Raw genomic sequence first — 14,652 nt, 5'->3', positions numbered from 1 at the left:
GAACATCACATTCAGGAACAGTCACCTTCTCCCTGATGAACCGGGCTATATAATCCTTAAGGGGTTCGTCAGGACGTTGGATTACTCGGTATAAGTCGCTTGTCTACTTTTCTAGACATCTGCTGCTGGCGAACTGCTGGTTGAGCATGTTGTCGAGGTGAGCAAAAGAGGTAATGCATCCATTCGGCAGGCTAGTCAACCACTTCAAGGCGGGCCCAACCAATGTCGAACTGAAACCTTTGCAAAGGCTGGCTTCTCTCATGTGCTTGTAGGTTCTCTGGGGTCGGTCGTCCCGTCGTACATGGGCATGTTGGGTGGGCTAAATCGTTTTGGGATGTCTATTGCATCAATGGGATCAGCATATGGGGAGTCGGCATAACTGTCTAGGCTGGCTTCTTTGATCGGTGTTGGTACACCAGGAATTTTGTTTATCATGGTCATTATTTGTTGAAGTTGGTGATTGGTGTTCTCACAGATGTTGTTGAGCACCGGAACGAGGGGGCTAAACGTTTCTGGAAGGCTGGCTTGGAGATGTTGATAGTAGGTACTCTGTGGGTATACGCCTTGATGTTGGTGAGGATTGAACTGTGGCACCACTTGTTGCATGTAAGGGGGCGTTCCTTGAGTAGCGCGGGTACCTGCAATATAAGGGAAAGGAGTTACGAAACCGTGATTGACCGGAACGACTGACCTGTTAAGAGGTGTGTATGGAGAATAGTTTCGAGAAGAGTCGGGGCGCATTTGGGCGTTCGCATTGGGAAACGCTGCTTGCGGCGCCTGGTTAGCTGAAGGGGCCGTCATCAACTGGGGAGGTGCCCCTGGTGTCGAGGTGACCAGGTTGACGACAGGTTGGACGACTTGTTGAGAGAAGAGTTGATCCCATGGCATTTGAATCGCTGGCGTTGGTCCTTGCGCCGGAAGCGTAACAAGCAGGGGCATTGACGCGGTCACCATTGGGGGAGGCAGCGGACGAGACACCGGAGCGGAGGCGGGGGCCGTCACCATGGTGGATGTCGTCATGCCGACCTGAGGTGGGGTTACCCGGGCGGCCGTCGAGGTGACAACTGCTGCCGATATACCTGCAGAAGATGGTTGAGTTGGAGGCGGGGGAAGCCAACTCGGGTTAGAACGGGGTTGGTTCGGTAATGGATCGAACTCGCGGATCTGCTGGAGAACAGGACCCCCAGGTTCGCCACAAGGTACATGGAGGGGGTGATCTGGAGCGGCGTCAAGATCCAAATGGCGGTTTAACCCGGCGGTGTCTCGTCGGTACTGGAACCTGGATCCGGTGGCGATGGAGGCAGTGGACCTCACTTGAGAGTGCAATGCTTCGTTCTCCTTTTGGAGGATGTCGATGCGCTGCTCCATGGCTTCGAAGCGACGAGTAATATCGTCGGATGAGCTAGCATTTCCAGCCATGGTGATTGGAATGGTATTATCGAGCTGCTTTTGATTGTCAGCCCCACGGTGGGCGCCAAATTGTTTTGGGCAAATTCGACTTAGAGACGAGCTTGCCTTGATGAAGGTGCTAACAATCGATCGAGCTAGATAATTGAAAATGGTGAGAGCAAGATGTAATAGCATAGGATAATTGTTGGTTTATTACTCGGAAATCATGTATGTAAAATAGACAAGACTAAGCCATTTTATAGGCATTCATAACAAGAATGTAACGTTTATGGAATAATTGCCCATAATTAGATAATAAATACGTAATGAAGGCCGGCTTCATCAAAGGTTTGTAACGGCCGTTTTGAGCCCAGCAGTTGGGAATGCCGTTCGATTAATGCCACCTTGCGCCTTGTTGGCAGCCACGTAAGCAATGCTTGCCATGTATGCCCACGTCACCAAGAGGGTATTTTTCCCCCTAACAACTAGCACGAGGCTGCAAATTGTGAGTCCTAGCAGATGTAATCCTCATGCTTGACTAATACCTATACAAATTATCCTATCTCATTCGACCCATCTTTCAAGCCGTCTTGAGTCACGAATAAAAAAAAGAAGACAAATGAAAAGTACAAAAAATAATAATAAATAATTAAAAAAAAAACTTTGCAAAGCACCTTTAAAGTTCGTCTAAATAAGAAGCATGTAGCGCACCAAAAAAGATCAGAAATCATTTTCAGCGCCCTGGGCTGGGCGCCGAAATCCTTAACGCCCCAGCCTGGGCGCTGAACCTCTCTGCTTGCCAAATTTTGTCCAGAAGTGCTCGTCATTTTATCCGCACATACACGGAAAAATAACGAACACTTGGAGGGGTACAACATGTATTCAGATATACGTACCAAAAAATACATGTACTCAAAAAATTATGTACTCAAAAAATATATAAAACAAATTTATGGCTTACGGCAAAGCAGCAGATTAAAATAAATTTCACCCTATTTCAAACATTACGATTCCACTTGAACGTACTTGTTTAAAATCGGCATTCTAAGAAACCATTTTCTGACTAAGAACTACGCAAGACCTAATTCCAAATTAAATCTATTTAAGGCGGATACGTAGGCAATCCATGATTCGGTCCAACCAATTTGCAAAAATGTTAAAGCCTATAGAATAACAAGAATAAAAAAATAGAGTCCCTTATTGAAATTTAATTACTTGCAATCCAAGTCGAAAGAAAAATTTAAGTCAAAGGAAGAATCCAAGTCATCAGCCAAAACGAGCACACATCGAAAAGTAATAAGGGCACGTACCCTTGCCAGAAGGAGCACTCACACTCCTAGGCACTTAGCCAAGACTCAAAAGATCGCTTTACCTCAATTGAATGGGGGCTAGCGCAAGCGTCCATGACCTCTAAAGTACTCGACTTGACCCTCCCTAAAGCGAACTAACTCACTTAAAGACCTTCTTTCACCACTAGACATAGTCGTTCTCTTAAAGACCTTCTTTCACCACTAGACACAGTCATAATCGCCAACAAGTAGTAAAGGCAGTAAGCTTGCAATAAAGAGGATTGTTCTACGGCATCGCCCCATCGTTCCTTCGAACTCAGGGCACCCGTTCATGGTAATTCAAATGCTTGCTAATTCCCTTTGAAAAAAATCAGACATTGTCAATAGGACTTGGCACTTAACCAAGGCTCACCCTACTCAATCATATGACACGGGCATCTAAAATCGAAATCTAAAAGCATTATTAATGGGAAGACATAATAGCAACTGGGGGCTAAAAAATTGAAATGAAAGAACTAGGGAAAAGAACTAAGTATACCTTGACCTTTTGTGCAGACATACACCAAGTAAATCTAAGTCAATTTGAAAACGGTTTATATTCCCGCAATTCTGGAAAAGATGGCCCTAAAAGCCTAAAGCATATGCCAAACGGGCACAAGTATATCTTGACGCCTGCACCCTGGCTTCCAGCAAATCCTTAGACAGCATTCCAAAAATCGTAACAGTAGTTTGATTCACTCATATAATCCTGTACGAACCCTTCTATAAGTCCACTTACTTAGGACACCTCGGATTGTACACAGTCGGACTCGGATTTTAAATAATTTTCAAAGACTTCTTCGAACTTAATAAAGAGTCGTTGGTTTAATCTAAGTACTAGTCTTATATGCACGCGATGCGTGCGAAATCATATAAAAACTTAATATTGTGTTGTTACAACTAATATATCACAACGGTAGATCAAAATTTCATTACTGAAGTGGAAAATGTTCGCAATTGTTCTCAAATCTATGAATCTATTTCAATGAATTTTCATTCTTGGAGATGACATTGGTCAAGTCCGAAGGCTTGAATTGTTGCCCGAGTTTGAAGTTGTGAGCTCAAATCTTCAATCTTTTGCTAGTGCAATCCTTCCACTGAGCTACCTATATACATACAATATAGTTTAGTGTTGATGTCACTGAAAGTTGCATCCATGAGCTATGTGCATGTTGCAAAGCTTATAAAACCCAAAAAACCTCTATAAACACAAAAGTAAGGAGCTAGAATTAGATCAAGGAAGATCAATATGATGCACTCTTATTTTCCCCGAAAGACCCTCAAAAACCTCTAATTATCACTCCCTACTTAGGAAGATCAATCAGTCATCGACACCCCTGTGTAAAATAAAAATGAGATACCATGGAGTTTTCTTGAGATGCCCTTTCTTCAATTTACCTTAAATTCAACACAATCTAAAACCAACAAAAGCTCACTATACTCGTACATAAGGAACCGGTCCAACATAATTTGGCTAAAACCAAAAAAATACTAATAGGGATTTTGCAACAAAAGGTGGAAAAAACAGAGTTAAGGAAAGATACAACAACCAACAAAGAAGGGTGCACAAACCGCACCCTAAAAAAACAAAATAGTTTAGCAAAAACAGAACAACCTAGCAACAATAATGCTAAGACAGCAGTAGAACAGTGCAGCAGAATACTATAGCTGCTGTTGGGAAAAACAGAAGAAAAACAACACTTGAAACAACCTGCGTACAGCAGGAACAACCTAGCAACAGAAAGTAGAGCTGCAGCAAAAAAGCACACTCACACTACACATTGTAGAAACACAGCAGCATCCAAAAAACAATAGAAGTAGAAGCTGCAATGAACAACCCATAGCAGCAGACCGTAACAACACAACAAACAGCTTGCAAACACTAACAGCACAACCAATTTGCACATATCAGAAATCTGAAAATCAAACTGCACCTACAGAACCCAGTTGTGTACTTCTGCAGAATCTTCTTCCCCAACATCTTAGAACCAGTTTTCATGCACTTTTTTTGAAATTAAATTTGCTATTATATAAATTTCATACGTAATTGCATATAAGACTGATAATTTAAGCATTTTCCAGACAAATATTTCATTGGGTATCTGCAAATTGAATTTTTTTTATTTAAGTAGATATGTATCTACACAGGAGAAGGATTCACATTTGATTGGCTTCTTATTCTATACATTAGATTGGCTTCTTATTCGTATTTTATGCATTAGATTCACATTAGATTGGCTTCTTATTCTATCTCTATTATATAAGCTAACGATGCATAGATAGTTGGAGATTAAACCAAACCCATTAAAGTCATCATTCAGATAAAGACTAATAGAGGATTAGGTGTACATTAGGTTTACCCTTCCAGATGAGATTTTAATTCGTTTACGGAAGCCAATCTAATATCACTATTAGATTGGATATTAATATCAATAATTTAGATTATTGAGGATGACTATTAGATTCCTATTAGATTGTCATATCTAATTATGAGTTTACAGATCGCGAATCATCTAACTATATAATTAGATGATTCGCGATATAATTATTTGCGTCCAATAGCATTTGAACCTATACCAAAGGTTTATAAGACCTATGTCCTATCCATTAGACTACGGACGCTTTTCATTCCTTACAAAATTTGATATGATGTGATGAAAATTATTTGTGACGGACTCGCTGACTTGGTATCAACTTTAGGATTTAGAAATCTAGTCCATGCCTTGAGACATGAGTTTACTTTACAAATAAGCCTATTTGTTTAGCAAATATCTGAATCAGGATGGAATAAGAAATCTCATTCCTGCTGTTTGCTTTTGCCTTTTTTATATTATATGTTTTTTGAAAGTCCGATACCTTGAATCCCCCAAGTATCAGATTAAGCTCCCAGCAAACTAACACAAACTTATTAATCTGGGATCTCTATTACGTTGTCACAAACTTCTGATCATCTTTATATCACAAACTTTCTGATATAATACGTTGTCCAGAGAAATTAGAAATTATAAAATCAACTTAAAAACTTGAAAGAAAAGCTGTATATCTTCAGCAAATTGGGATTATAAAAATGAGGTAGTGAAATAAGCTACTGCGTAATTTTGCAGCTCAATTAGACGTGTCTTTCCAAACAGGTGGAAGGTCATCTAGACCTATCACACGGGGTGAGGGCATTCATAAATGACAAAATTATTGAGCTCAGTGGTAGAGATTTTTACTTTACCAGGAGTGTAGAGTATTGACACGTAGTTGCCTCTTTTAATTCCCGCAGCAGCTGAACTGCCAGGATCGCGCCAAAATCATCAAGTTGGATGTCAACACTTTTATGGGAGTTTCTTGCATAAAGACGGTATCTGAAGTTGAAACATCGAGAAGGTGTTCACGTACTGAAATCATTGAAATTGAGTGTTCGGATAAAAATTTAATAAAGATCTAAATCGTGGGTGCTAGATTTTAAACTTAAATTAGGTAAGATGTCATACCATTTGATTATTGAAGAGCCTGTTAAGAAATTCAAACAAAAATAGGAAAAAAAACACATCAAATCAACAAAATCTCCAGAATCAATTCGAAAAAAATGAAAATTCAATAAAAATTGTTGAAATCTCACCCGAATTCAATAACGCATTATCAAGTTCAATAGCTTGCGCGCAATTCGAATAGAAACCTCTTTATGAAGAAACTGAGCAGAAATCAACAAATTACCATATCAGAATAAAAACCCTAAAACTGAATTTTGTGGCTGTTATTTCAGAATAAATTGGAATTAGCTCAATGTCCAGAAAGAGGATTCAATAAGCTAATTAAGACATGAAAGAGGAGTCAGTCTTCACAGGAATTAGCAAGAAGAGGAATTAAATCAATTGAATCAATTCGAGTATAAGAACCCGTTTATATTTTATTCTCATGCTTCCATCTACTGAAATAAAATATCAAAATTGGAATTTGGATAAAAACCCTAAAACTGAAATAAAACCCGAAAAATAAAAAATAAGAGATAATTACTTTGACTTTCGATTGAGCCTTCCTAATTATTTTAGGGTTGATCCTTCCTAGTGACATATAGCATGAACATTCAAATTTAATTGTAAGTTATAAGTAGTAATTTGTCCTCAAAATTGATTTTAAATTCCACAGCAGCCCATCTAATTGAAACACTACTATTTTTCAAAAGTCATACTAAGAACAAATCAATGACTAAGAAATCTAAAATCTCGTTAAGAAAATCGAAACAATATACAAACGTGAATAAATGATCCTACTCGAATTCTACAACGAAGATACTCCAGAAACACAACCTTCAACAATTTTCCAAACACTAAATATAATTAACCAAATAATCACAACCAAAACATCCAGATAGACTATATTCAAATTCCCAACACAAAATTCATAAGCCTGATCAAAGAATCACTCAAAAGTTAAAAGAAGTGGAGAAGTAAAAGACTGACATATACCAAAAACAATGTTCGTAGGCTTCATGGCAACCTGATTCTTAGCAGCATCACCGATCAAACGCTGCACAAACAAACACAATCAAACTAATCAGATTACCTTTTATTAACCCCATTAAAGCAAATCATCTTTGTATCTAATTAACATAAGTAACCCGTGAAAAACTAAAAAAAACTACATCTTCTTTGTTAATTGTTAATTTACATGGTCACTCTAAAATATTAATCCAACAATTTACCAAAAAGCAGCAGCAGAACTGCCCAGCGCTAAGAAAGCGGCGGAGTATACGGTGGTCGGCGACTGAGCGACAACGGTGATTTGGAGGAGGGTGAATTTGGATTGCAGGATCCTAATGCGGAGGTCGTCTTTTCAACGAACATTAACAATGGCGGCGACTCATCCATGTTTACCTCCTCCCGTCACGCTTTAAAGTTTCCGGCGTTTTCAACGGCTTCGTGACGAAGATAGAGAATAAAAGACGGTGATGGTGATGGTGATGGTGATGGCGATGGACGGAGGAGAGGATGAAGCGAGGAGAAGGTTTTGGGGGAGTAGAAGAAATCAGAAGAGAAGAGAGAGGGGGAGGAGAGTGTGCGGTGACGTCGGTGAGAGAGCACAACATTTTTAGGGTTTGGAATGGGGCTGGGGTTAAAGTGAGGGTGGGGTAATTTGGTCTTTTTGCTTGGGGACACGAAAAGTGTATTTACCTATTTAACCTCAGCTGTTATTTCTAAATATAATTAGGGGTAAAGAAAGGCCCCTAGCTTTTGGTCAAGGCACACTTCAACATGTGACTACCTTGAACATGGCAATGTCGCACAATACGACATTCACAAGAGAAGTAGCAAATCACTACTCGAACGTACCTCGCACTAAACGAGTCAGGTTCAAACTATTCATAATCCATGTCACCATGAATGCATAAAAACGTATGCAAAGCATTATAGCACCAAGCCAATCCCGTAGCTACAATTGGGGGCTTGAGAAAAACACTCTAAAAATGCTCGAAATGACGATTTTATCGCAAATTCTCGACGCTAATGCTATACACACGTCATAGGGGCACAATCCTGAGGCCAATCATGTAAAACGAACCTTAGAATAGCTACAACCCCTCCCAAATTCTAAGCGCTACTTAGAATATATAAAGTCACCCCACTAACGAGGGTAATTGAAAATCGCGAGTCACCAAAACTCCGCTCAAACTACTGCACATAACGCTCGCCCTACAAGCGCCTGTTACACAGTCTACGTCGTTCTAAAGCAAAGGCGAAAGAAAAATCAAGGATAAAAAAAAAAGGGAACATCTATGAATCCTTGCATCGAACGAAGTAATAAGCCGTGAACACCCACGCAGAAATTGCTACACTCGTTCAAGCACCTGAACGAGGCGTGGTGAAGTACTCCAATGCTAAAAATAATAATGATATCCCAACACCTAGAGAAATGTTCTAATACATGCGATTAGGCCACACAAGCCTACGTCGCACCATAAGTTCAACCATCCCACGGTAAGTCTAAAAAAAAAGAGAGTAAGGCATATTGCACTAATGCGGGCACGACCAAAGAGCATGTGTAAAAGAGGCAAAGACTACTTATCGCCCAAATTCAAAATGCAAGCCACACGACTTCTACATTAAGGATTAAAGGTAGCAAAATATTACCTACCACGAAAGGGATAGCTCGTACCTACACGAGCGGAACCCCAAGGCATCTTTCTCGAAAGAACCTACAAAAGTCGTACGCCAAAAGGAAGCATCCCAACATGCATACTTGGGGGCTCCAAGCTACGAAACAACCATAGAAAAATAAAAAATCTCGAAGCAAATGTTTGAACGATCGAAAGGGCACGATGCTTGAGCCCACTTCATGAACGGGCCTGAACCCTATCAAGCTTCTAAGCAAACTATTCAACATCAGTCATTGCTCCAAAAAAAAATAAAAAAAATTGATTCAAGCAAACTGATTAATGGACCGCACGCAACGGCCATTCTATGAACGCTCGTTCGCACATTCATATCATCATTCTAAGAATCGAGCATTCACGAACACGTTCAAGAGAAAAAGTATATACAAGAGCGATCAAAGTCTTACGCCTCAAGGTATGTTCCTCGGGCCATATAGACTCGCCCAACTATTACAATAACTGTACGCCTTAAGAGCAACCGTTCCTTAAAATAAGCGCCCTAAAGCGACAAACACCGTAGTCCACCAATCGGCTACGGCTTCTCGAGAAATCATCACGATCACTCAGCTCATTGTGATCTCTAATAAAATTCTACGTTCCAAAAATAAAGAAAAACAAAAGAGAAGAGAATACGTAGAATCTCCAAGTGAAATAAGTGAACGGAAGAGAGGCAGATCTGCCCAATAATCAACTCCGACGCCAAATCCCACGCCTGACTTTGGGCGTTGAAGATTAATCCCACAATCGTTCTAAGCTAAGAAATGGTGAACGAATAAGGAAATAATAAACATCATTGGTCCACTATTAGGCTACGGTTTCTCGAGAAGTAATTATTCACCAATCAACGGTGATCTCAAATGAACGGTTCGTTCCAAAAAAGAATCTCTAGACGAAAAGAAAAAAGAAAACGAGCGAACAAGAGGCCAACTGTGTCATCAAGAAACCTCGCCAGAAATCACTTTCAGCGCCCAGAGCTGGGCGCCGAAGTCTTTAATGCCCAGGCATGGGCGCCGAAAATGATCCCAGACCCAAAAAAGGCCCCTGACTTCTATAGGGCCCTGCCGTATCCGTTCGACTCGAAAATTGCCGATTCCTGAAAGTCGCACCTCACGGCTTTGTTAAGAGTAGCACACCACTACAAAGATCGCTCGCACTTACGAGCACAATCCCAAACATGATCAAGGACATTACAAAATGCGTATCCCCAAGGAATCTCTTTGACAAGAAATGACCATCAAGCACGAATGCTTGGGGGCTCGAAAGAAAATATATATTTCAAAAGAGAGTATGCAAAGTTAAAATAATATTCCCAGACTACGCTGTACGAAGTCCCGTGTTTGGATAACCTCAAAAGATAAAATCGGATTACGACCTCAAGACAAAGGTCGCCGTTGATACTTATACATAGTCCCCTAATCAAGGACCCAAGTAGTGGGAAAATTGAGCCGTAAAGACTAGCTCAAAACCATGAAAGATGACGACCACGAGACAATGGTCCGTCTAAGCACGTTGTCAACCCACATTCAGGTTGCAACTAAATCCGAGCATCCCTCAAAAGAAAATAAATTCTTCAAAAAACAAAAACAGGCTCGCCCAACTTTAGCGGGCGGGGTCTGCGTCACTAACCGCGCAGGTCCTCAGTTTTCGAAAAATAAAATCTTCAAATTCAAAATAGGCTCGCCATCTTTAGCGGGCGGGGTCTACGTCACAAACCGCGTAAGTCCTTATGTTCAAAACAAAAAGCAAACAAACTTCAAAACAGATTCCTCCACTTCTTTCGGACGGGGGGTCCACCCTTAGCGGACAGGCTCGCCATCTTTAGCCGGCGGGGTCTGCGCCACTAACTGCGCAGGTCCTTGGGCCTGTTCGGCATCATTGTCAGTTTTCAGTTTTCTGTTTTTTAAAAACTGAAAACTAATTTCAGTTTTGGTTTTCTATTTTTTTAAAACCGTTTCAGTTTTAGTATACAGTTAACTAAAACCATATACAAACTACTACTCTTATGTCATTTCTAATCCCTACCCCTCTTTAAGATTATTATTATCATTATTTATTTATTATCATTATTAATTTATTATTATTTTGTTGTTGTACGTCATATACATGCAACATTGACAACTAAATGCACATTATAACATTGACAATACTAATAATATAATTGATGGGTAATTAATTTAATAACGCCATAACATAATTCAAATAAAAAACCTACAAAAAAGTAACAAAACCAAAAAGAAATAGTCAAATACCATGTACTGTTAGTCTCTAAACAGTGACTTCATTGTGAAGTTTGTCTTTCCCACAAACGTTTTGCTAAACGATCTCGAAACTTGCCCATTCGACGAAGTTCATTTTGACTAACACTAGGAGTCACTAATTCTTCAGAGCCATTGGGTATTCTTTCATCTTCAAGTTCTACGTTTTCATCTGCATAATGTCTGAACAAGGGATCTCCATCCTTGCACATTTTTATAAAATTGTGGACAACACAGCATGACAAAATAATATACTTTTGTCTTTTTAAATCATACGGAGGCATGTCTTTGAGAATGGGGAATCTAGCTTTCAACACCCCAAAACATCTTTCAATAACATTACGCAATGAAGAATGTGTATAATTAAATATCTCCTCTGGACCTTGTGGGCTCGTTGTTCCCCTGTAGTCACGCAAATGATACCGTTCTCCACGATACGGTGAAAGAAAGCCAGGCATATTTGTGTACCCCGAGTCAATTAGACAATATTTCCTCCTCGGAGGCATTGGAAACTTAGTTTGTTCTATATTTGTAATCGTTTCCCAAAAGATTCTTGAATCATTTGCCGTACCTTCCCATCCAACCATCATAAATGTGAATTTCATGTCAAATGAGCAAGCACACATTACGTTCATCGTAGGCTCAACTTTTTTTCCCCGATATGGAATTTGTTGATCTTGCGGTACACGTGCTGATACATGAGTTCCATCAATAGCTCCTATACAATCCTGTAGAAAATTGTTAAAATGAAAAACTATGCACATAATAGCTTTAGATAATATTTAAACAAAATAAATAATGGAACAAAAAAATTACCTTGAATATCGGATAATATCTTGGATTATTTTTTATCTCTGGAGGAGGTTCATCAAATGGTGGAGGAATGATCAAATGCTTCGACAAAGAAGATATGGCATACAAGACCCTCCGAATATAACGATGAATTGTGTCCAAAGAATGTTGAAATCTATCGCCTGCAAATCTTTGCCTTGAATTATGAGAAATAATTAGAAGAAACATTGCAACTTGTTCTTGAATTGATATAAATTTGGAGTCTTTCAACTTATCCCTTTTTTTTAACTCTTCACACAAGCTAATAAAGATTGGTGGAGTCATTCGAAGCAATTCGAAACATGTCATTGGGTGTCCATTAAGAAGCTCAAGAACATATTGATGACCAGTTAACTTTGAAATCCTTTGCAAGCGGGGTTTCTTTTTAAGAAATCCATTATTCTTGAAGTTAATATAAATTGTCATTATTTGTTTAAAATCCTCCTCATCCGAATCTGATAAAAGTTCTTCGATATCCAAATTAAATTCTTCAATATCTAAACTCATTTCAATCTGCAACTTTAATTAAAAGATATAAGTATAATCACTAAATACCAATAAACGATCTAAACTGCAATCACTATCATGTATATCATATCCAAATTTCTAGTGCAAAAGAGATAACATAAATTCATCCATCAACTCATTATTAAATAAGATTCGTACTTGACACACACAATAGCAAAATTGAGTTCGAAAAAACATCAAACATATACTAAAAAAAGTTCTAATAAAATTTGTAGAGGACATGCTTAAAGATTAAGAACAAAATCTATTTTCCTGTCATCAGGAAATTGAAGGAACATTTTCCTCCATAATGGATCATCATGTATGAGTTTAGTTGCCTTTGCAAATGAAGCCCCGTCAATTCCCTCGAGAGCACTCAATTTATCAACGCATTCCATTAGCAAATCATGATCCTCCGCCGATTAGTGTCCACCTTCATCACTACCATTAAATTTTTTCTCAAAAGTTCAAGTTTTTTCTTAGAATTCTCACTCATTGCAACCAATGCATCTGCCATTGCTGTATTAACTCTCTCCCTTAATTTCTTAGGATTGACATTAGTTTTGACTTTCTTGTTTTTTGGACCGTCTTCACATTGTTTTTCTAAATCACCTTCTTCTCCATCAGTGTCATTTTCATCCTCACTATCAGAAGGGCTTTTTGTAGAAGAATGTGAACTAGCACCCGTAGCTGTTGTATCACCAATTGTGCATACTTTATCATAATGCTTACATCCTTTCCTTCTAAAGGTTTTGGCATACTTATGTTTCTGCAACAATGGAAATAAAGGGTAAAGAGGTTGATTAGTGAAAAATACTTCCCCCCCCCCCCCCCACAAAACGTACTACATATATATTAGAATTATAATAAATTTTTTGACAATCAAGTACCTCATATAACTTTTTCCATACATCATCCTCGGCCGAAAGTTGATAAGTCACAGCATTGTATCCCATACCAGTTTCCCCTATTAATTTACCAAAGTCCTTCCATTTTTGTCTTAATTGATTATATTTGTTCTTAAGTTGTTCTTGACTATAATCTTTTTTTGACTTCTCTTTCAGTCTTTGCTTGACGGTCTTCCAAGCTGGCTTGGTAAGGGTGGTTGTTGGCCTATTTCCCCTTTTCACCTCTTCCTCTATCAAGCTTATCAAGTAAGATTCAATAGTTTCATTCCACACCCCTACTCCTCCAATACCATCAATCTCAACGGCATCATGTTCACACTTAATCTCATTGTTCGGAATTGACATCTATCAAGTGATAATAAATACATGATATAAGAATTTGGCATATAACTAAATGGAAGAGTGACCAGAAGAAACAATCTGAAATTCGAGTAGCAAAATAGCACAAAAAAGTACGCAAACAAGGCAAATATGGTGTACAAAAACAATCAAATCAAAAGAATTGTAACAACGTCTTAGAAGGGGCAAAATAATTCCCACATAATCCACTCGTTTACACAAGAACAGTAATCAACCTAAGGAATCACTCCAACAGTGATCAAATATAGTGTTCACTCAAAAAATACTTCTCTAAACAATCCAGAATTTTTTATTTGCTTCACACATTCAATCAATATTACACACTGTAATACTACGATGTACTCAACAACCACTATTCTCCGGAAACTTGTGCATTTATAACACCAAAACAATAAAAATATCCAAACCAATTCCAATTTACAAAGACAAATCAACAATTAAAAAAATATTAAAGAACATGGGTAGAAAAATTAGAATTTTTCACAAAATCAACGAACTTGGTTTGAAAATTTTGACGAGTTCGAGACAATTGGTTCACGGAATTATCAGTTTGGAATTAGCTTCTAAAGAACAAAGATGGGTAGACAGATGACCATGACCCAATTTATCAAAAAAAAAAATATATTCAATGAAACAATATATGAGAACAGTATGATTTCAAGGAGAACAAAAAGAAAAAAAAAACAGAAGAAGAAGAAGAGAAGTCTGCATACCCGTACTAGCTTTAAGCCTTGAATCTTGAGAGAAGTTACAGCTATGACAGGAACCAAGAGGCAGAGGGAGATGGAGAGAGAGAGCTAGAAGGGGCGGAATTTAAAACGGAACTCCCAAAACCACTTTTAGTGGTTTTAGGTTTTCCGCTTTTGTTTTGTCAAAAGCCCAAGAAATTTGTTTTATTCAGCGCTTCACCCGAACAACTTTATTTTTATTTTTTG

General features: G+C 38.7%; 1 protein-coding gene and 1 long non-coding RNA gene across 2 annotated transcripts; both read right to left on the bottom strand.

Moving 5' to 3' along the window:
- Nucleotides 1-258: 258 nt before the first annotated feature.
- On the bottom strand, nt 259-1,368 carry LOC130461694 (uncharacterized). The gene has a single exon (XM_056829865.1). The coding sequence runs from the start codon at nt 1,366-1,368 to the stop codon at nt 259-261; it is 1,110 nt and encodes a 369-aa protein (XP_056685843.1).
- Nucleotides 1,369-3,699: 2,331 nt separating this feature from the next.
- On the bottom strand, nt 3,700-7,658 carry LOC130461074 (uncharacterized). Its single transcript, XR_008921400.1, has 5 exons — nt 7,172-7,658; nt 6,325-6,396; nt 6,197-6,215; nt 5,938-6,067; nt 3,700-3,823 (listed from the first exon to the last, which is right to left on the bottom strand). It is a non-coding gene; the product is annotated as an uncharacterized lncRNA (long non-coding RNA).
- Between the last annotated feature and the right edge of the window lie 6,994 nt (nt 7,659-14,652).

The sequence above is a fragment of the Spinacia oleracea genome, chromosome 5, assembly GCF_020520425.1.
Source record: "Spinacia oleracea cultivar Varoflay chromosome 5, BTI_SOV_V1, whole genome shotgun sequence".
NCBI classification, from domain to species: Eukaryota; Viridiplantae; Streptophyta; class Magnoliopsida; order Caryophyllales; family Amaranthaceae; genus Spinacia; species Spinacia oleracea.
The sequence above is the reverse complement of the archived record's forward strand: the minus strand, read 5'-3'. Positions and strand labels throughout refer to the sequence as shown.

What these genes read in the sequence shown, in the direction of transcription:
- LOC130461694 (XM_056829865.1), bottom strand. Translation starts at nt 1,368, where the DNA reads ATGGAGCAGCGCATCGACATCCTCCAAAAGGAGAACGAAGCATTGCAC.